The sequence below is a fragment of the Labrus mixtus genome, chromosome 17 (assembly GCF_963584025.1).
Source record: "Labrus mixtus chromosome 17, fLabMix1.1, whole genome shotgun sequence".
In the NCBI taxonomy this organism is placed as follows: domain Eukaryota; kingdom Metazoa; phylum Chordata; class Actinopteri; order Labriformes; family Labridae; genus Labrus; species Labrus mixtus.
The window spans coordinates 1795164-1818696 of record NC_083628.1 but is presented as its reverse complement, the minus strand read 5'-3'; the positions used below and the strand labels follow the sequence as shown (position 1 = coordinate 1818696).

At 41.5% G+C, this 23533-nt stretch overlaps 1 protein-coding gene across 2 annotated transcripts in view; it reads left to right on the top strand.

Annotated features, from left to right (window-relative positions):
• The window catches only part of unc5da (unc-5 netrin receptor Da), a 236046-nt gene that overhangs the window by 122939 nt on the left and 89574 nt on the right, over positions 1 to 23533 (top strand). For both annotated transcript variants that reach the window (XM_061060918.1, XM_061060917.1), the window contains exon 2: positions 10355 to 10561. In XM_061060918.1, the coding sequence (XP_060916901.1) occupies positions 10355 to 10561 (207 nt within the window). The remainder of the gene's footprint in view (positions 1 to 10354; positions 10562 to 23533) is intronic.

The window sequence follows — 23533 nt, the reverse complement described above, 5'->3', positions numbered from 1 at the left end:
GGAGCTGGCTGTGCATGAATGAGGACGGCGGCGGTGGGAGCGACACAGTCCAATGGTGGTGGCTGGGCGTCAGAGTCGATCACCTCGCTAAAAAGCGGTCTAAATATATGTAAAATGTTCTTCTTTCCATTAATGTTGACATATATAAATATATATTTATTTTTTATTTTATTTTCCTCTCAATTATCTTCAGTTTTGTTTCTGTTTATTTTTCTTGTTACTTCCCACTCAGCCACTCACTTTAATGCATTTAAAAATGCATTTAAAAAATGTAACTCAGGTAAAAGTACATACATACAACTAGTCCTAATAATAATAAATAAGTACTTTCTATGGAAAAAGTCGTCTAATGACATCAGAACCTTACATCTTATATCACTACACATCCTTGACTCTGGCACTTCTATCATTTATTTTTCTTTTTGTACTGATATGGCTGTTCTTAATTCTTGAAACATGCTTTCTCTGTCTGACTGTTAGAACAATGAATGCCTGTGTGTCCTTGCACTCTTTAAAGCACCGACCAGGAGTGATTTATCCTCATACAATGATAATAAAGGGCTTTGATTTCAAAGTCATTTTCATTGTAGGTGATCTATTAAACTCACTTTCAGCATTAATGATGTCACTCTGAGAAACCTATTGAGTAGCGCTGTGAGAAATCCTCGTTCTTTATCTGATACTGGAGTCAGTAAAATCCCTCATTTCAGACTCTGCCTGTTTTCAGCCGCTGTCTCTTTAAGGCCTCGTTCACGTCTGGTGATAACTCCAACAACGAAAAAAAACTTTGCAGAGGTTTGGTGTGGACATCCAACATCCTAACATTATCTGCATGTGTTGAAATACGGATCAGTGGAATAGATCTCCTTTAAACTTAAAAGAGTTTGAGAATACTTTAACCCTCAGGCATCAGTTTTCAAAACTATCTACTAAATATTGAATAATTATCAGGAATTTAACCCTTTAAATGCCAGAATCATGTAATCATATTGGCATTTAAAGGGTTAAATTCCTGATAATTACTCAATATTTGATATTTTTGAGCAGTGCTGGAGTTGTTTAAGAGATTTATGCAGAAGAAAGTAGAAAAAAATATAAATCATCTTCTATTTTTATAGCAGTTTTTTGGACATGTGGACATTTTCACCCTCCAATGTCCAAACAGGGAACTACATTTTAAATCTGATGCTACACAAAAACTAACAATGCCTCAAAGTCAATATTTTGGATAATCTTTGACATATCCAAGACTGATTTGAAAAAAATCCCCCAGCCACCAAATATCTGTTACATGGAAAATAACTAATTTTGTGTTTTTCTTAAATAACAACAGTGACCTCAAGTAATCAAACTGGAATTTAAAGGGTTAAATTCCTAAAAATTATTGAACGTTTGGTAGTTTTGAGCAGGGCTGAAGTTGTTTCAGAGATGTATGCAGAAAAAAGTAGAAGAAAATATCAATCTGTTCTATTTTTAAAGCAGTTTTTTGTAAGTGGACATTTTTTGTCCTTAGTGACTTAAGAGGGTAGTAAAAATGTTTCACTGTGTTCTATTGATCTATTGAATTTTTTTTATGTGCATTCCAAAATGTGTGAAGAGAGAGACTTTCTTACAAAAATGTGTGCCATATGCACTAACAGACAAAATGATGGTCAAATGAAGAGGACAAATTTGACCAAATGGACAAAAATGTCCATAGTGATGCATGAGGGTTAAGTAAAAACAATATGTTTAAAAACTTTAGAATTCGCTGCAGTTAGAAGAAGTCGCAGAGTCGCTCTGTTGAAATGATGTTCCAAACCCAAGAATGCAGCAGAGCGACGTCATGAAAGTATTTGAGTGTTGCACTGCGAGCGCCGTGTCAGAAGAGAATTGCCCCGCCATCGGAGTGAGCGGAACAACATGACATGACACAGCCGAGTTAAATTTCGAGCAACGTCTTCCAGCTGTTGTGCTTAACGCATGGTTGCTAAGCAGTTCATTACCTGTCAGCTTGTCAGTGAGGGCACCTTAAGCGGGAGGCTGATGTGTTTTCATGTTGGTTGAATGGTGGGAAGTGTCTGCAAAACACCGAACACAATCAGTTCTTTCACGTGTTACCGCCTTGCATGCTTCATTTGCTGCAGCGCTGAGAGTTCAAGAAATCCCATCTCCGCCTGTCTGTCATCCCTCTGCGGGCGAAACCTGTCATTCACAAATCCCCTGCAGACAAGACAGGAAGTGGATGTGGGCGCCGTGCTATGTGAGGTTGTGCTCCTTCAGTGGGCCCAAAGTTGGCTGAGAACCACAAAAAAAAAGAAGTGCCTGCTGGGTTTTTTAAGCACTTCCTGAAATTTTGAGCTTTTATTTTTTGTCTTCCTCGCCGTGCACTCGGTTGATCTGAACAGATGCTCCCCCAGTGCTTCTCACTATCTTCCAACACCCACCTATCATCTGCTTCACCAATCTCCCTCCCACCCCCATCTCCTCTGCTCGCCTCACCTCTGATCCTCAATCTAGACCGTCCATCTGCTGCCGCGGAACTGCGTCAATACTGCCTATGAAGAACGCCTCACAACCGGGCATATATAATGAATGCGGCATTGACCGTCGCCCAGCTGTATTTGTTCATGTATTTACACAGACACATTAGCCCGAGAGTCGGTGTTTACACAAAGGCAGTGACGCATAGCAGCAAATTAAACTCCTGCAGAATGTCTCCAAACTACCCCGTGCACCTTATTCCCTCCGACTTGTTACAGAAATATCAACATGGTAACGTAATTAACGACTTACTGTGCCTCTTAATTATCAAACTGAGAATTAATTAGTAGATGTATGTCTCGGATCATCGCTAAGCAGCTGTCTCCTGCTTATTAAAAAAACGAATACTGTCAGGAACCTTAAAGCAGCACCGAGACTTTTTTCATGTTTCTGTCCAGTTTTTAACATTTTTAATGACACCTAGAATCAAAAAGATTATACCAAACCAAACCATCACTGTGAATATACATATATGTATATATATATATATTAATTAATTTAATGATCAATATACACACACTTATTTATGTAAATACTGTAATTGACATCTTAATTGACCCATCTGTCACATAACTGCAGTTTACTTATCATGTTACTTCAGCATCTTTTGCACTATTCACCACTGCACTGTTTCATATTTAGTCATGTAAATATTAGTCTTTTCTTATTATGTTTATTGTTGATATTTAATGTTGTACCTGTACATAAGAGACCACAGTTCACCAAAGTTAAATTCCTTGTGTGTGTAAGCATACCTAGCCAATAAATCTGATTCTGATTCTGATTCTACTTAAATGTGCACTTTGTAGTTTTGGTAGAGAAATGTGAAAGTTTGGAGAAATGTACAGATTCTGTGTTTTATGTTCATAACTCTACACACAAACTGTCCTCAGAGGAACATGTGGTCACTGTAACTGTTTGAAGATAAAATGCAACGCGAGAAGTTATGATAGGGGAACAGTAACTCTCCTTGTAGCTTTTTAGCGCCAAACAGAGTTTAGGGAGCCATTTTTTCTTTGAGTAAAGTTTGTGTATTTAGTTCAGAGGATACCGCATAGAATTCTTTTTACACTTCTCCAACTTTCAAATTTCACCACCAAAACTCCACAGTGCACATTTAAAAGTTGGGATGTAAACAAAACACTCAACTCAGGATGTCATGCGTATCCCATTACCGGGGTTACGATATCAATTCAGTTCAATTCACACTTTATTACAGACTCAAGGTCCAGTTAAAAAACAAATAAACAACACAAAACACACAAAAGGACTGAACGGTAGATGAACAATCTTGGAGCTACATCAGGGGGAAGAGGCATCACCTGGTTATTTAAAGAAAGTCTATTACAATTTACACATTTCTCAAATTGATTTAAATTGCCTGTTTGTCGATTTTTTAACTGTGTTGCAATGTATCGTTACATCCCTCATATTAAGGATGTTCAGCCACTCAAATTTAAAATGCTGCAAAAAGGAAATGTGCAAAATGTTTAAAGATTCCAGCCTGATTATTGGATATCAAATTAGAGTAATGTTTCATAAAAAAGCAATTAATACTCAACCCTCTTTCTGCATGGAACCCAGTCTCCATTTCTCTCTCTCCATGCTGGTACATCTCACTCAGTATTAGAAGTATGTTTTTTTTTGTTTTTTTTGGCTTGCACCTGTTGGCGGTTTGAAATCAGAGATTACATTTGTTCCACTGCAGCAGTGGGTGTTTGCATTCAATGTGGTTCAATGAACAGCGTTCGGGGAAGAGCAGCTGAAGAGGTGTGCACAAAAGGGACAAAAAAAAAAGTAAACTTGTATTAAAAACAACAAGCAACTTGTGTGGGGAGCGGTGGTGTCACGTTGCAAGGTCATTTTAATCCAGTATTATTATTTCAAACCAAAAAGTGTTTACCTGGTTCTGCCCACGCACAGATCGGACCCTGCAGGGGGGGGATCTTAGCTTCCTCGAGTCACCACAGGGAACAATCCGACTATATGTTAGTATAGATTCAAGCAGATTGAGGTATTGATTTCTATCCCCTCTTGGTCGAACAGCCAATCCTTCACATGAGCAGGACTCTTTTCAATAATGTGACGGAACAAAGGAGAGAAGATAAATCCCAGAATGTGCTCTGAAGTGCAACACCGCAAGAGCAACAGATTCTAATGATTTTTAAACACACAAAAAACGCTGACGGCTAAGGGAAGTCGTAGTCGTGAAGGAAGTCTTGCATGAACAACAGTGACCCACATTAACCCGGAACTAATTGTTTTGTACAAACTGTCAAACAGATTGAACTAGATTGCGTGTTAAAGAGGTGTGACAATTGTTTCCTGTAAAGCGTAGCGGAGGAAAGAGGTTCAGGTTCAGAAGTCAACAGCCTCTTTAAGACTCCTTAAAGACGATCCTCCCCGCAATCAGTTCTGCATCACAGCAAGCTGGAGCTGTTTGTGTGTGGGCGCCCTTCAAAGTCTTTGTTGCAGGCTGTTGTTCAGGTTGGAGGAAGACTTTTGGGACCGTGTGTCATTTGTGGATTCTGCTCAAACTTCACTATTGCTGTGTGAGCAGCTGTTCCACTGCTCGGAAAGGTCCTGCTTGTTGTTTTATATTCGCTGAGCTGAATCGGCAGGTAAATGAAAAGTTCATTTTGCAGACATTTAAAGTGGAGACGGACAGATGTTATTGATTTGCAGATTTAACGAGAGAGCCTTTTCACAGAATAGTCTGGATACAAAGTTGGCTTGTGTTCCAACACAATAGTTAAAAAAAAAATACTCCCGGCACTGTCTGCAGCCAAGCAGCAACCAGCCAGCATTTAAAATAGAAGCCCAATGCAGACGTGCAAAAAAAATAAACCCTTTGCAGTTCCTCAAATGTCCACTTGAGGCTGGGTTGAAAAGCCAAAGAAATCCCCAGATTCAGTCTGTTTCATAACCATTTCAAAACTCCTCACAGGAGCTTTAAAATTTCCCTCAATTTAAAAAGATAAAAATCATTGAAGCTCTAGTGAAAGCTTTTAAAGATATTGTAACAATTTCCCTTTTCCAAGTTACTTACACTGAATTCATTAAACCAGACAGTTCATTATCAAAGACCCAAGAAGCTGTCTTTGTTGCACCCTGCTTCTTCACCAGCTGTGGATGTTGTGATGCTCTTCACAGCTTGTTCTTTAACGAGATCCACCAGCATTTTTCTTTTTTTCTTTTTCCTCATATTGTGATCCAGGCGTGGGGATGAACTCTCTCCGTACTTGGCCCTGATCTTGACTCTTAGCAGTAAAGGGGAGAGTGTCATCTGCATATTTAATGACATGGGAGAGCGGATGTACACACTCCCCTGCTGCTTCTACCTACAAAAAAGAGGCTGAGAGAGGCTGTTAAAGTACCTACTGTTGACCCTGCAATCTTTTCTGTTAAGAAGTCAGGTACCCACAGGAACAGCTGGTGTCGGAGATGGAAACAGGAGAGCACTTTGTCTGCCAGGATACGAGGTTCCAGCTTGCTGAAAGGGAATTTGGCAAACATCACCCTGGATTCTACTTTCAGTCCCTCCAAATCACTACAAGTCGTCTCTCTCTGCGTGAAGCAGCCCGGGCTGGCACCCTAAGGCTTTACCAAATTAGTCCAAGCAGCGAGGGGCTCTTTCCCCCTCATTTCTTTTAGATTTCCACTAAAAGCTATGAATACATTGAACCGACATGAAAGACCGCACTGACTCATTGCTTTTAATTTTGCATGTGAAGGCACGGTTGCTGTACTTGAGGAAAATTTAAATGTTTGTGAGTTCATTGAGAGGTGACGTCTCACCGTGCTGCTGCGTTTTGTCACCAGTTCCAGGAACAAAAGTGTGTTTGTGTGTAAGAGGCGGTGATAAAAAAAACCAAGGAAGAACGAGAGAGGGTATCTGATAGAGCCATCACTCAGCCCTTTGGCAGTGATATCTTGTTTTCCTCTCAGACTCTGCTAGATGTATCTGTGCCTCTTATATGTTATTGCCGGGCTGAAGCACTGGTTGTAGATCACTGTGAAAACTGTGAAGCACAGGGCATGGCGGTGTCCTGAGTGACAGCTGAGAAGCATATTGAGGTGCAATATTGGTCTTCAGTATGTCCTGGAAGCATGCAGATGAACTAATAAAAGCCCTGCACCGGCTGAAAATTATGCAAATGACGGGAGAATTTCAGAACGGCAAACATAAAAACCCACGGCACCAACTTCATATTCTGCTGTAACGCTGAGTAATAAAAAAAAGTTCTCTATAGGAGTTCCAAAAAAAAAATTATCTTCATAACAATGATAAATATTTGGCATTTCACATGAATATGGATGACCTCACAGCCTATAAAAAAACAGTCGCTTTGACTGCACTTGGCGTACACTTGGGGTAGAACCTGAAATGCACACCCACTCCATGCAGAGCATTATTTGATCTGGCGGTGAGGAAAGCTGTAAAAGGGACAAAGAGGCTCAGTTGGTAGAGTTGGTCGTCTCTCAACCGGGAGTTTGGGGGTTTGATCCCCAGCTCCTGCAGCTACATGTCCAATGTGTCCTTGGACAAGACACTTAACCCCAAGTTGCTCCCTCAGCTTCCTCAGTTGTTCGAATTTTGCAAGGGCGATAGGAAACCTTCCTAAGGGGGCCCCATCAACCTGAACTCTGATAGAAGGGCCCCCCCAATGGGTTTTTGCCTAGCGCCCCAACAGACCACTGATATTTACATAAATAAAAAAAGAACATAGCACACTCATATTTCTTGGCAATATCAGTCTGCTGTATACTGCAGCCACTTGGTTTTAGCCTCAGCTGACATGCTAACACTGTGACTTATCATCTCATTGCCCAGCCTGTACTTAAAGGTTTGCAGTGCTGGAGGGGCATCCTTAAGTCCTTGCTCTGTGTTGCACTTTGTGATCTATATGCAGCAATTTCAAGAGCAAACACAACCATATGCTGTTCCCAGACACGGTTATGTGCATGTGCTCCCCCCCAGAGTCACATGTCCCACCATTAGCCCAAGGCTAGATCACAACCAAGAGCACTTTACTGCATCTCACCTAATCTGTCTGCTGCAAAACTTCCCCCACCTGTTAAATAAAAAATGAAAAAAGTCAACAGAAGCGAACTCTGTAATAAAGCCTCTAATTCTCTCCTAAATCTCACCGCTGCTGTTTGTTGGAGGTATTAGTCGCACTGGCATTAAGCTGTCATGTTGGCAAGCATTATTATAATACCTGATCAATTAACAAATAAGTTATTACTTAGAGGCCCGTGGCTTTGTTTGACAGCTGTGTGTTTGTGTATTCATGTTCCCATCCATCATCTTCTGGATGCGTCCTCACGCCTATGTTTTGCATCTATCACAAACACAAACACGGCGTGTCAATGCTCGGTGCGCAAAAAACAAATTGGAGCGCTCTGTACAAGAAAAGCTTGCCTGGGGCTAGTCATTTTGAAATTAAAAGCATGTCTCTTTGTTCAGCCTTAGTTCCAGGAATGAGGGGATGTGAACGTGAATGTGAATGTGTCGCATGAGAGAGGGGGAGAGAGGAAGACTGGAGCGAGCACTGTGATTTTCACAGCCGGGGAATCACATCGAGTCTTTTATCTATTCCCCTCAATCAGGAGACATCCGGCAGGAAAGGTAGGAGGATTAGATTAGCCGGAGAGAGAGACAGAGAGAGTGGGTTCTCTAATCCTGATGGGGTTTTCAGAGGTACACCCATCACTGTGGAGAAACAGGCTGTGTGCAGGGTGGGGAGTTGGGGCGGGTGCGGGACGACGAGCTTCTCTAAACCCTTCACACTTGCATGAAAGAGGTTTCAGCAAACGAGGGGATTAGTCAGAGTGTAATTACACTTGCCGGGGCCTCGGAAGTAGCAAAACGTGCGTCGACTGGTACACACCTCAGACAGGGAACAGGGGGTAACACCAGTTAATGTGTTTTCTGCAAAAGTCTTCCTCTGAATGAACCGTCTGAAGTGAATTCCGACCGATCAAAGGAGTCTTTATGAGCATGCGGTAGATCTGCCCGATCGTCATTATCATGCCTCTCTGTCTTGTTCAGGTTCAGTGATATCTTCTTCTGGTCATACTTTGTCTTTTTTCATTTGTTTCAGGATAAAGGATACCTGTGCAAACCACTTTCTTTGACACAATTATTCTTTTAAAAAAAGGGCTCTTAAAAATATTGGCATGTCATCTGCATAGCGAGTTATAACCTCCGGCTGAACATCCCTGCCGATATGACAGGCTGATCAGATGACTGTTTCATAACTATCAAGCAATACAAGCTGTATTCAGATGATCTAATGCCTACACTACACACTCCTGTACTGGGTTTCTCTTGTGGTTGGTCTGCTGCAATCAGAATCGGAATAAGAATCGGTGTTTATTGCAAAGTACATTTACACATACAAGGAATTTGACTTGGTTCGGTCAATAGGTTCAAGTGTTTGGAGGATTGTAGACATAACATGGAGGCTCCTTGAAAGTGTTCTTAAAATCAGGGTATGAACTCAAAATATATTCTCACAATGTTCTGGATAGATTTTCCCCATGAGGAGATCTGCAAAATGAATGCTGGTGTACTGGGTAAAATGCATTTTCTCACTGGGAGCTGAAAAGTTTGCCTCTCTCTTTTTTTTCTGCAGTTATGCATTATTTTGTCCTGCCCCTGTTTTGGATTTTGCTTGGTTGCTTGTGCCCATACTATAGTTTTTTGCTCTTAGTAGCATTTCATCCCGACAAAAACTTCTTCATATTTAAAGTTAAGTCCAACAGCCCAGCCGTATCCTGAGGACGTTTTCTGTCAGTGAAGTTGATGCTACTTTTTACCCACACAGTGAATATAAACAACATATTTTTTTGAAGCATTGCAGTTGAGATTACACAAACCTCGATGCTTCATATTTCCCCGGGGAGCCCTTTACCCTTCAAAAAATAAATATAAAATAAGATGTTAAAAAAACAGCACCAATGACATTAATTATTCAAATGTAAACAAGGTAAGTGCTTTTTTTTTAGGATTATTCTGCAGGTTTACTAAATAAATCGTGGTCTGTTCTGTGAGAAACACCCTGTGGCATTGTGTGTACGTCACTGTGGCTCTCAGGAGGATCTACTGTGGACTTTGTGTGAGTTATTGTATCTGGTGCCGAGGCGGAGAATGGACTGTCGGGATGGTGTGCTGTTCTTTTCTCTTGTGTTATTTGTCACGTTGTGCCTCAAAACGATTTGTTTGAGGGAGCCGTCGCTGTGAGGAGTTATGGCCACTAGTTGGGCATGGTTGCAGGGGGTGAAGGGGGAGAGAGTGAGGGATTGTGGGAGCTCGAGCTGAGCGTGTTCTGAGGCGTTTTTGTGTGTGTTGAAGTTTTTTTAACTGCAGGGAAGAAATGTGACACGGTTTGAAACTTGCAGTATGGATTTTGTTCAGTTATTCTGTTTGAGTCAGGGGGGGTTTCCATTCGGTGGCCTGGGGTGGCCTGAGCCCCTACCCCTGAAATATAATTGGTTTGCCACACCACAATGAAGCGTGACTTATGTTCATGCTAACTTCTTTTTCTATGTTGCTAAAGAGCACTTTTATCTTTTCTTGCATTTGAATTTAGCCCATTTTTCTTAAACTGTGGCTTTGAAAGACGTCACTTTTTGGAATCCTTAAAGGAAGAATGTGCGGTAATTGTGCTACTGTGATGTGTGTGTGTGTGTGTGTGTGTGTGTGTGTGTGTGTGTGTGTGTGCATACACACTTAACTCCACCACTGCTCAAGTCAATGCTGCAATTGTGCCACTCCAGTCACAATCAGTCTAAGTTTCTATCTCTTGTTTCTCTCTCTCTTCAGGTCCTCGAGGTGAAGCCCTGCAGCATGGCCAGTCTGGGACGCTGCCGCACTTCCTGGAAGAGCCCGTCGACGCTTACATCGTCAAGAGCAACCCCATCAAGCTGCGGTGTCAAGCTCGGCCGGCTCTCCAGATCTTCTTCAAGTGCAACGGGGAATGGGTCCACCAGAGCCAGCACATGTCTCAGGAGCACACCGACCTGGGGACAGGTACAGAAACAATTTGTTCAGTTAAACCTAGCAGCGCAGCGTGTTGAAAAATTATGCCAATGATGATGTGCAAAAACTGCAGTTCCTCAAGCGTCCACTAGAGGCTGGCTGCCAAATCCAAAGAATCTCGATTAGGCCCCATATTAAAGTGGAAAGTTTTCAGCCTGGTACAAAACATGTTTATTCTAATCTCAAAGCCAACCTCAGCTCAACCCGTGTGCCTGTTTTTTAGTTTGGTCAGAATTTCCAATATGGCCACTGCCAATGTTTCGTCACACCTCTTAAGAAACCAACAGGTGACTCAACTGAGACTACGTCTGTGTTTTATATCATCTATGGGTTTGCTGTTATTCTGCTGCCAAGACCCTCTCCTGTCACTGTTAGTTAAATAGACAGTAGAGATGAAAAATACTCGAAAAAAACGACATTGCAATTTTTTTGTGTCTTTTTATGTATGTCAACTAAATGTCAATCAAACAATTGTACTTTTGAATATTTAGGCCTTCATGCTTTTTTTCTGATTTCAAATCTTCACCCCCTCCTACTCTGTTCACACACTGGGTCCAACACACACACACACACACACACACACACACAGGAAGTGGGGGGAGCAAAGGTGGCGAGAGAACAGGTGGAGCGACACGTTTCTTTTCTTCATAAACTTTACAAATAAACTTGTGGCTCGCATTTTCCAACGATGCTCAAAGGTACGTTTAGTGAGCGGCAATTAACCAGCAATTAAATCAAAGTTCAGCGTCTCGAGGTGCCTGTGACTCACTTCACCGCGTGTGTTGCAGGTGTAGCTGCTAAAAGTAAACAATCAGAGGGCACATCCGCTTCGTTGGCGGTGCGCGTATGTGGTCACAGCGTCAAAGAGCACATAGATTAGGTGCTACTGATTTTTAAATCTGGAATCAGACGTCTAGCTCAAGCTTCATGTCGGTGTGTCAGTGATGACAGCAGCGTGGCTCGTACACTTTTACATCCAGGAGACACAAGACTCTGCATGCATCGTTGTCTGTCTGATGGTGATATCAGACCAACTTTCTTTTATGATAAGTCAAATAATTGAGATTTTGTTCTCATCAAACAACACAAAAGAGGCAGCATGCCGTGCTTCAGGTCATTTTGCTGACATTGCACGTCCTGTGATGTGACTGTTGAGCATGCGCATAGCACAGCTACAGTAAATTGTGCTGGTAAAACCAGATTCTGTTCAGCACTAGTAGACAGCAGTCATATATCTGATAGCAAGGACTGAAGTATTCAAAATGAACTTTCCAAATGGGGCTTCATGAAAAAAGCCTGCAGCCACGTTCAACCCTGCAAATACATCTGCCTCACCTCTGCATACTGCACACTGTGTCATATTTGATCTAAACTGAAATGACAACTGTTAGACCATGAAAGGCACCTACTACGACCATTCCAGGCTCCGACTTTGTACTCTGAACAGTGTCTTTTTACTGATGCAACTTGCTGAAATGCAGTTGTTGTTGTCTTAACTCCAGAATGAAGTCATTCAAACCACAAAGAAAATTTCCCTTTTTTTTCCCCCTCTAAAGTCCAAGTATGTTTTTATTGCATCATCTCACTGTGGGTATTGCACATCGCAAAGGCTTCACTTGTACTTATACTCCAAATTGGCAGAAAAAAAAAAGTCGTAATAATCCGAGTTCCTGCACAATAATAAAAAAGTATAGAGCTGGATTTTTTGTAAGTCCAGGTTTGGGAATACAGAAAAAAGATTGGAAAAGAAGAAAGTGAGGATGTAGAAAAGAAGAATATTTGTGTTGTATACTACTACTGTCCCTTTTCTATTTCATGGAAAAGACAATTCTGAATTTCTTAATGAAGATCAATAGATCATACAAGCAGAGTGTTTTCCTGTTTGTAGCCAGCAGGGCTAAAATGTTAATCGGCATTTCCGAGATGTGACAGGCAAGAAGTATAACGTGCAACTGATTGCATACTGTGTCAACATCTGGTTCTGCACCCATAAGTCAAAGGATTGAATTATAAAATATATACAGTACAAAGCATTTTAAAAATCATTTATTCAAAGGATCAATCAGTGAGATGTGTAGTGAGTGAAATGATAAAGGTATCTTACTATCTGATCATTAAGGAAACATGTTGAAGTGCTGGCTTCTCTGACAACAATGCAGCAGCCAGTATGTTCTCCTTCTAACTTTAGATTCTGCTCCTGAATGCTCTGGATTTGTTTGGACCAGAGAAGGTAGGAGGTTTTATGGCGACCTACACACATGGCCGTTTTGGACACCCCTCGGTTTGCCAGATATGAGAGCAGTTATCAGGTCAAACCAACAGGTGATGCAGCGATTAATATCTTTGGAGAAAGTGAGAAAATTATTGGTTGAAACCAAACATTGGAGAACATTTTCTATAAAGATGTGATTTTTGAGGGGTTGTGATAAAGTTGACCTGTGATGGTGCCAATGAGCGAGCGTTCAGTCCTGCTGCTGAACCATCGCTGACAGTGTGTTGTCACTTTGGTGTTAGGAGGCTTACTTGCTCTCCCCAAATTGTGCTTATTTTGTAATTAAATACACCGATTTTAAAAATGTACAGTTATCCATTAAGAAAAAAGTTCCTTTCAAATATTCCAGTCGCATAGTGGTTAATGTGCACGGAGGATATAGTCCTCCAGACGGACAGCCCTGGTTCGAATCCGACCTGTGGCTCCGTTGCAACATGTCGTTCCCTACTCTCTCTCTCCTTGGTTTCCGGCCCCACTAACCCTGACCGAAGCCCAAATACAAATCTTTTGAAAATATATTCCAGAGTTAAGGTACAATGTGTTTGTTTGTGTTCCAATCTCATATTAATGTGAGCAGCATACAGTCTTATCTACACTAATAATTAGGTCCTGTGTGTGTGCACTGGATATAAGATGACCATTATCTATTCAGATAACTCTGTGAAAGAGGTTTGAATGAAGGCACAAAGTATTTACGAGCCTGCCCGGGCCGCTATTAGTGCGACAGTGTTGATGCTTCAGTTAACACACAGCTCCAATCAATATCTCCCCCCAGAGTTAACAACGGACCTCTAAATTTTTACTGCCTCCTGGTCTGGATTCAAAGCTCTGCTCCCATCTGGCTCCTTATCACCATTCATATCGGACTCCTCCGGGAGAGACGCTAGGATGGAGAAATATAGAAGAGAGAGGAGAGAGAGAGAGAGAGAGAGAGAGAGAGAGAGAGAGAGAGAGAGAGGGTAAAAGCTGAGAAAGAGCATATCTTAAAAATCCAGCTGTGCTAGTTTCTCATAAAGTAGGAAGATCTGTCGAGGTCTGGACTGTGTCAGCATGTGTCTGATGAAGCACAAGCTACAGGAAGATGCCATAAAAAGGAGTGAAATCAGAGTATTTTATCATCTTTTTTGTAACCTTGACCTTTGTGTGTGTGGGGGGGGGGGGGATGCTGAAACACCTTGTGCATACATTTGAAAATAGACTAAAAGTTTTCTTGTAAAGTGCACGGAAAATATCTGCAAAATAGAAGAATCAGCCGCATCCATAACCGTGCATGATGTCAGCCATCATTAGCCGAATTGTTGAACTGTAAAATTTGTACTAAAATTTACCTTGTGTTATTCTGAAACCTGCTTCTTCTCCATCAACACTTCAGGTTGTTGCTATAGCGACGGTGTTCACTGCCGAAGTGAGAGAGTGGCAGGTGACTCTCGCAAAAGTTTAAAGTTGATGAAGGCAGTAAGAAGTCATGCTGTTTGTAGAGAAGGGCTGGAACAAACTGTGTGCAGCACATTCAACTCCATACTCCTCCTGTGGGACAAAGTAAAAAGCATGTACCATCTGCCATGTTTCCATCGAACAAGATAGCAATCTTTTCTAAACCATAAAGAAGTCATCTAGAGTTTTATTTTTCTTTTGGCTACACTGTTCTTAGTTTCAGAGCATTGCTTTCTGCAGCTGTTTGCATCAATGTTCCCTTCCTAGTACTGAGCTGCAAACAAAGAAAGTAAGGAGAATTGCTGGTAAACATAATGGACTCATTCTCTAGAGATGTGGGGACCAAAAACAGAGCTACAAGGACGATGAATACCGGACCTGTGTTCATAAAATCACAAGAAATAGTGCTTAATGAGTGTTACTGTAGCTCTGTATCTACTGGAAGTGTAAATTATCTTAAAGGTGACATATCCTCCTCTTCTTCTTCTTCTTCTTCTTCTTCTTCTTCTTCAGTGTAAATAAGTCTCAGAGCTCCTCAAAACATGTGTGTGAAGTTTCTTGTTCTAAATCCACTCTGATCCTGTATTTGATCATGTCTATAAACCCCTCTATTTCAGCCCTGCTCAGAACAGGCTGTTTCTGTGTCTGTACCTTTAAATATGTAAATGAGCTTTGTCTGACCACGCCCCCTCTCTGGAAGGGCTTTGGGTGTACTCGGTGCTTTCTCTCTCCATGTCCTATTGTTTACGGTGAGAAGGCAGACTCAGAGGGCAGAACAAACACCTAGCTGTGTGAGTGTCACCCACCTGGGGGAGGGGCTACTGCCCTTTGTGATGTCATGAAGGGAAAATCTCCAAATGGACTGTTTGAGCACACATTTTCTGAAAAGTGGAGCAGGTAAGAGACAGAGAGGATGGACTTTTTAGTTTACACATAACAATTTGTGTTAGTGCTTTTGTGTTGAACTAAAGTGTTTTACTTCTCTGTGGGTAAATATCTAAAACTCCTCACATGGGTCAAATATTCATTAAGGAGACATTTTCTCTCCAATCGTCAGAGCGTTGTAATCAGAAACAGGATGGAGGCATTTGAAAGTGGATGCAACAGTTTAGCGATTAGTACCCATTAAAATAAACCACCAAATAACCATGTAGTAGTGGCGGCCCTCTGGCATGGCGTACCAATATCTAGAAACTGGTGCAGCGACTTCATTTCATGCTGCTTCAAATGGAGAAAAACAAAATGTCCCTTAATGAATGCCAGCATCAGATGATTTCTAAGAACACTAGACCTGGCCATCTTTTACAGCCCACACTTGGATGTGAGCGCACACTTCAACAGCCTCCCTCTGAAAGCAGTAAAAAAAGCTTCTACTGGTAACATTATCATTGCTTTGTATAACATTCGAGCACACAGGAAGGTTTCCTTTCAAGCATGGTGGCATCATTTTTTTAGGGCCCCAAATAAAAGATTCCACTTCCCTCCTTTTCAATCTAACATTAAACGAGCGGGAGTGTAAAAATGATTCCCCCTTTAATGTGGAGTGTCGTTGCTTCCAGGCTTTTTCTCCATTTCATATTTATTTGTTTTGTTCAGGTGAACTGTGATGGGTTTTGAAACTGGAAATGGAAATCATAAGAGCCAGCGGCAGTATCGGGCAATCTTTTATGGCCTTTAGAAACAAGAACAATACAACCTCTCCAATGCGTCTTGGTTAAATTGGTGAACATGTCGCTAATGTGCAGAAATAATAACTTGACGTGAATGATTGCATATTTGGCAAAGAGAAGATTCAAGCCTTTTTCACTATGGCTTTTAAAAAAGGACTGCTGGTCTGGCAAGTGAAAACCAATGTGACAGCATCACATCCCATCATTTCACAAATCAAATTCCCCGCCCAGCCACAACATCATGACCCCCCCCGTGCAAACTAATGAAAACTAATGCAGTCGCTGAACCATAAACTGAACTTTTACAAAGTTTCTAAATTTTTTCAGTTTTTGTTGACATGCTCAGGAAGGTGATAATTGTACTTTATATTATAGATTGAAGTCATAGTTAGTGGGTGATGGTGTGCTGCAGTGCATTATATTGAAGGTGTTCCTGATAATTTGCTCTACCTCATGTATTTTAGTGGAGCAGGCAAAATATTCGCTTTAATGCACTCCGCTGTAAGAGTAGACGCTCTGTTAAAGTCGATTTTATGGCAGAACTGTCATATTAGATTGCATAGGGTTGGATAAAGACCATGTTCATTTTAAAGGAAGAATGTGCGACTTTTTGATCCAGTAGATGTCGCCCTTGAGCACCAGTATGAAACCAAAACAAACTGCTGTTTGGCCACGCCTCCTCCATACTGAAGCCTCCGCCCTCCTCCAGAGACACACCTCCAACCCCTCTCCACTCGAGTTCACACAAAGGAGTTATCAATTAGAACGCACCATAATTAAGCCCCATTAAGCACAAGTGGCTGAAAAAAATTGTCCTCTGCTCGTGCTGCGATCACCTGTGTCCTGCATTGTTGTGTTAGCATGCTAATGTTAGCGCTTTAGTTAGCTCATATGTGGATGAAGTGTCGAGTCGCTGACAGCCGGAATGATCAACCACATGATAATAATAATGAGCTCATATTTACAGACATTATTTTTTAAAGATTTTTAAAGTCATCGCTGGAAAGTTTGGGCATGACAAATACTTCAGCGCAATTACCACCAACTCTCACCGATGCTAACTCTTTAGCGCCGGCATTTGTGATTGAGATGTCTTTTTTTGCAATGGTGCTCATTTGCTTAAAAAGGTGCTTATTTTTTCCCAAATAACTGAATACTGGATCCTTTAAATACATGCGACCAGCACCGACCCACATAGACGCTGTTTGCTCTGCAGCACAGTTTTGGGTGCATTTCACCCCCTGCCTGTGTTGTGGTAATTAGATGCCTCTTTGATTCATGTTCAGTTTTCGTGGCCGCACAATGTTTTTGTGAATCAGGCCCTTAGTTTTAATAATCCTGAACCATTAAATTAAGTTGTAAAACATGGATTTGTGCAGCTGAAATGATAACATCATCATACAGCACCCACAACTATGACTGACTTCTGGCGCCCCAGGTAAATGCTGCATTAGCATTTAGCTCAAGCACTGCCGTAGCCTATGACAGCCTCACAGAGCCACAAACTTAACCATAGCCTCAAACTATTTTTAATGATGTACACGACAGCCCCTTTTGAGCAGGGGGAAAAAAGCATCCTGTTTGTCTCTTTTTTCTTTCCTCTCCCCCTTCACACACAAACACAACCACCCGAAGGTTTTTCTTTTATGATAATATGTTGTGCCCTGGTTTAAACCCCCCTAAAAAGGCGCCCCGCTTGATGATGTGTGGCTTTTTTGCTGCATGGACATGCTTTAAAAATTCACAGGTGTGTGAAGAAGATTTGTCTGAGCCTGACCAGGGTTTTTTAGTCAGTGTTTTCTAAAGCGTATCTCTAACCGAATGTGTCCACGCTCTGTGTTGTATTCGCGAGGCAAGAGGTGGGCAAACACGCTACATGTTGACAAAATGAACAATCTCGCCTCGGTCGAGACACTTCTGGCGGGGCTCATCCGGCTTCATCTGTAGGAGGCGGTTGAACAGCTGTATCTCAGTACAAGCTATTATAGTGTGACTCAGGTGGTAGAATGGCCCCTGGGTTCAGCAGCGAGCAGGGGGCTGTAGCTATTAAAGCAGTAAGCTGTGAATTAAATGCAGACAGACTCAACAACACATGCCCTGACATTGTTTGACCAGCGGCTCTGAGGCAGCGGACAGAGACCGTGTCTGTCCAGAGGCAGCAGCAGACTCAGCCGGGGAGAGAGAGATATATTTTTCTCTTTGTGTTGTGCTGTTTTTTCCTCAGACACAGTGTTTTGCTCATATGTGCCTTCCAGGAGACAGAAGCGGGAGACAAGAAAAATATCCATTACAGTGTCTGCGAATAGCTTCCAACAGCAGAAGTAAACCGTCTCTATTCATGAAGGCATGTTGTGTTTTCTCAATCTGCGAGATGTGAAGCAGCAGTGAAAATGTATTTTTAACACCGTGTCACGGGTAAATATTTTATACCTGCAACTCATCTCCTTGCGCGAGCTAATCCTGACTGCTCAACCACCCATGACAATGAGCAAGTGTGAGCTCTATTTGTGTTGTGACTGAGAAATTTAGCGCTGCGGAAAATCGAGTTTCTTTTCTCGAAATGTGAAACAAATTAAGTTTTCTTTTGCGTTTTTCTCCAGAAAACTTTGTCCAGCAGAGTCGTTTAAACAGAAATAGAAGAGATGATGTTGAAGCACACACCTTGTGTCTCTCAAACCCTGAGCCAAAGTGGTAACATATTTTGTGAATGACTTAGATAGATACTTAAAGTTTAAGAATCGCTCTGGCAGGTTTCTTTAGCTCGCAGCCCAGAAACTGTCTGTAATTGCTGCACAGAAACGCTTGCAGGCAAATGCCGCATCAAAGAGATCCACTAAAGGTGCTTGTTTTTACCTCTGACAGCAGGCTCAGTTTTTCAGAGTTTTTTTTTTGACAACAATACAGAAAAGGACTCTTCAGGAATAGATCTTTCTGTAAAGATTTTATTTTTTATTTTTACCAGAGGAGACTGATACTTTGGTCCAGATTTACAAAACCAGTCATTTAACTTAAAGGCTTTCTATGTGATTTTTCACACTTAAATGTAGAAATCAAGTATATCCTCTGAAAATAACTCTGTGAGTCATGACTGTCTACAATGGGTGTAACACCCGAGTCCCACTGTCTGTGATGTTTTCAGAGTTTTCAGAGTCCTATCTTCACTTTGTTTACATCGTCAGGACGGCCGGCTGACTCCTCCCCTCGTGTATAAAAGTTGTTTAATTGAGGGACTAGAGAAAAGAAGAATAACATACTGTACTCACTGCTTAACTGTGTTTCTAGATCACGCTCATTTCAGGTAAATTTACATGCAGTGTGAAGATACGAGCATAATAAAGATCGCTAGCATTAGCATGCTAACACAACAATGCAGCGCGAGTTGTTTTGGCTTCACGCTGGAGCTCAAGGGCGACATCTGCTGGATCAAAAAATCACATATAAAGCCTTTAACAGAACACAGACGTTGCTTGTCTTTAGCTGCCTGAGGCCTGACAAACACTCAGAATTTCTAAATCTTAAACGATGAGACGACAAATGATGAAACATTTGACAGTTATGTTCTTACAGTGTGTGGAGAGAAACGAGACAACCAACTCAGCTCACCACACACTAACAGGTTCATTCACCATCAATGAGAAATTCCACTCTCAAAATGTGTAATTTTGCACAGTTTAAGAGTAGAGTTAGCAAACATGATGGTCAAGCTAAATGTGGCTAGCTGTTAGCTGCTACATCCATTACGGTAATCATTTTGGTCCAACTTCTCTCCTTGTCAGTTGGATCGTAGTTTGTTCTACAGACACATTGTATAAACACTCGTGTTGTTGCCACAAATCAACAAGTTGGTCCTCCATTTATGACTGCCAGCTAACTTTATGCTAAATGTATTTGCTGTAGTCGCCATGGTTATGGTTTGTTGGGCTTCCTGCTCCCCTTGCTTTCTGACTGGCTATTGTTCGTTGGCTGTCCTCTGTGTTCTCTCCACAGATCAGGATTTCAAACTGGAAAATCTGGCATTGGAACCATCAGATAAAGGAGACTGTGGTGACTTTGGTCGGAATGGATTAGGAGTTAGGGGTTATCGATGATCTTGTAGTGTGTACCCCTCTCTATTGAGACAGCATTCAACAGGATAGTTGATAGATAGACAGGATAGAGTGATGTAACTGCTTTTCATGGGAAATTACTAAACGAGAACTTTTAGTGAATCTTCTTTGATTGGGCCGGTAGCCCCAAAAGATAACGTTGCAACCTTTAAAGCCTGTTTGTCATTTAAACTCATGATATAAAAAATATTCCTCTTGTTGAAACAATCAGACTCAAAAATGACATCTCGACAGCAGCCTGTTAATGACTCCTCCTGCACTTTGGGCCATTGACTAGTTTTGCATCCTGTAAACGCTTTCTTATAACTGAAGTTCAGGACCGACAAGCTAGCCAGCATGTTAGCATCTCAAGCTATCTTATTCTACACCAACAACAACTGATTAAGGATGGGAAAAGGTCATGTCAAACATTACTTTGTGGGGATGTTTGCTGTCAGTCTGGTAAACCTTCCAATGAAGAAATGTTTTGTTTGATAAAAGACCTCTGATGTTGGAGAAATTCTCTTGTTTGGTTGCGACTGTTTCTTCTTTGAGTTTCGTCGATGCACTGTCAGTCTTGGTTGTTCTTAGTCTAAAGTGATTTGAAAGATTGTTTTCTTTACAGACATTCACCATCCAGAATATAAATGTTATCTGCAGTGTGGATATTTGTAGTGAGCAGCGTGTCCAGTGAAGGCATGATATTGAATTTTTCAGGATGCATGAATCAGTTATGAGCTCTGGAGGAAGCCCAATGTTTTGCCAGAGTGTTGAGAGAAAGATGTTTGACATTTTGGGAGAAATACAGATTTTTCTAACCCGGAGGAAAGTTAGATGAGCAGATCACTAACATTCTCATCTCTGGAAGCTAAATATCAAGCTACAGCACAGTCAGCAGCCGGCTAATTTAGCTTAGCACACAATATTCCTTGGGCAGGACCAGTTGCCCGGCAACAAGCAGATACTGGAGAAAGTACTGGGTCGAACCAAGCAACAGATATGACACTTTGTTTTTTGGAGCAAATTAAAACACGACAAATAAAGTTTTAATGAGCTAGCGTTAGAGGTGCTAGCAGCCTGCCATCAGGGAGGGGTCAAAGAGTCCAGATGACCCTGACCAAATGTAACTGAGGGGGGCCATGCAGAGGTCTGAAGTTGCTTCTAAAATCTAAAAATGAAGTGTAACATTTAACTTCAGGACTATTAGGACTAAGAATTCAATTTAAATTCATTTATATTATAAGTAAGGAAGATAAGAAGACAGAGAGAAAATCAAACATGCAAGACTTTCTGTCGGGATTTCGTGAGATGTCCCAGATGTGGCCTTGATTGTCTTTCACTATGAAACACAACACGGGTTAAAACAGCTGTTTTTTTTGTCCCGAAACCCAGCTGTAACAGGCTATAATCACGCTCTGACATCTGCATTATAGGTAACAAACTGCGCTGATATCCATCTGTAGAGGCTGCTGAATTGCTTTATTCACATTTTTAGATTACATTATGATGGTGGGTAAAATTGGAGGTATTGAAAGTCCAGGAGAACAACGGGGGAGAGGTGCAGAAAAAGAAAACGTGTCAGGTGAGCTCAGTATGTTAACTAACCTGAACACATCTGTACCCTGCTGTGCTCAGATCAGGAGGTGGCTAAGTGCAGGATGTGTCATTAACTTTTTTTTTTTTTTTTTCAGGACATGACTTTTCCTAAAATAACCTCAAGAATAACTGCAGGAGAACTTTATAACTCGACTTTATCAGGCCAGATCTCATACTAATGAGTTAGCAGGGCTCAGCCTTTTCTTAGAGAGGAGAAAATATTTCTCCAAATAACTTACAACAGACTGTTTTAAATGCGGGTGGAAGCTGGAGTAGCAACCGAACATAATAGTTACAAGAAAAACATGAGATGTCTCTAAAGAGGCCCGAGAGGCACTCCTCTCTTCTGCAGTGTAAATGAGTGACAGGTGTCATGGCACGCCCTCTTGATTTACTGATCAGGCAACCGACCTTAAAGGCTTTATATGTGATTTTTCACACTTAAATGTAGAAATCAAGTATATCCTCTGAAAATAACTCTGTGAGTCATGACTGTCTACAATGGGTGTGTGAGTCCCACTGTCTGTGATGTTTTCAGAGTCCTATCTTCACTTTGTTTACATCGCCGGGGGAGGCGAGGGACTAGAGAAAAGAAGAATAACATACTGTACTCACTGCTTAACTGTGTTTCTAGATCACGCTCATTTCAGGTAAATTTACATGCAGTGTGAAGATACGAGCATAATAAAGATCGCTAGCATTAGCATGCTAACACAACAATGCAGCGTGAGTTGTTTTGGTTTCGTGCTGGAGCTCAAGGGCGACATCTGCTGGATCAAAAAATCGCATATAAAGGCTTTAAGAGGCTTAAAACCCGCCTCAGCTCCAGCTCTCAGCCTGTCGTTAGGTCGACTGAAAGTTAGGCTGAGACAGCATTTCCAACATGGTGGCTGCTGCCGATGAGCCTCCAGCGCCTCCTGCAGGAACAGATGGGTGACCTCACTCAGGCTTCAAACATGAATATTTACAGTCTATGGTCCCGACCAATGACACAACTGTAATAGACTGTTGAGATGCAAATGAGCTAACTCTCTCAACTTATTAAACAAACCTATTAACGGCAATTTCCCGTATATGTTAGCATCAAGCTAACACACTAAGATGTACATCCCAGTAAATTTTTTTAGAAACTGGGCCCCCCTCGGAGGCCGCCACTGCAGACCTGAGATATCCTTTCCACTCCAACGCTACGATGCAAGACAGCAGGTAAACATAATTCCCAAAATGTCAAAACACAGATTAGCATGGCCCATATTACAAAGAAAAAGAGTATTTTGAGTACCAGGATGAACCTTTGGAGGAGTTCATAAAAAAAGTGTGAACGAGAGTGCTGAAGTGGTGGGAGACACAGAGGCATTAAACCTCTCAGCCGGTCTCATTACAGGTCTCATACCTCTCCAACAGCTGTGGCAATCACTGTGGCATTTTGAAAATGGCTCACTAAAAGACGAGGAGCGTTTCTTCAAGTAAGATAATAATGTTTGGATGATGCGGAGTTTGTAGTCATGAATGTAATAAAGGCACAACAGATCTGCCGTCTGAGCCAGATGGTGCAGATTTTTTACAGAGGAAATTTTAAAAGGGCAGAGTCAGAGTAATGCTTCCTGTGATACCGCTCTGTCGTATTTCACTGTGATTTTTTTTATGTTTTTAAACTACACACACTGCTGTTGGCTTTAATCGAATTTTGCACGATGACTATAGAAATAAGTAAAAGACGTCGTAAAGTTTAGTTTGAACCATTTATATGATTGATTCCTGAAAGAATGCATTAATATTTCTGCTGTATCACCCCTGTATTACAGCTGAAAGAAAAAAATGCATTTCAAGAATTAAAAATGAGATGCCACTTTTGGCAGACGGGAAAAAAAAAGGAGGCCATGACGCGCGGGAATATTGCCTGCTG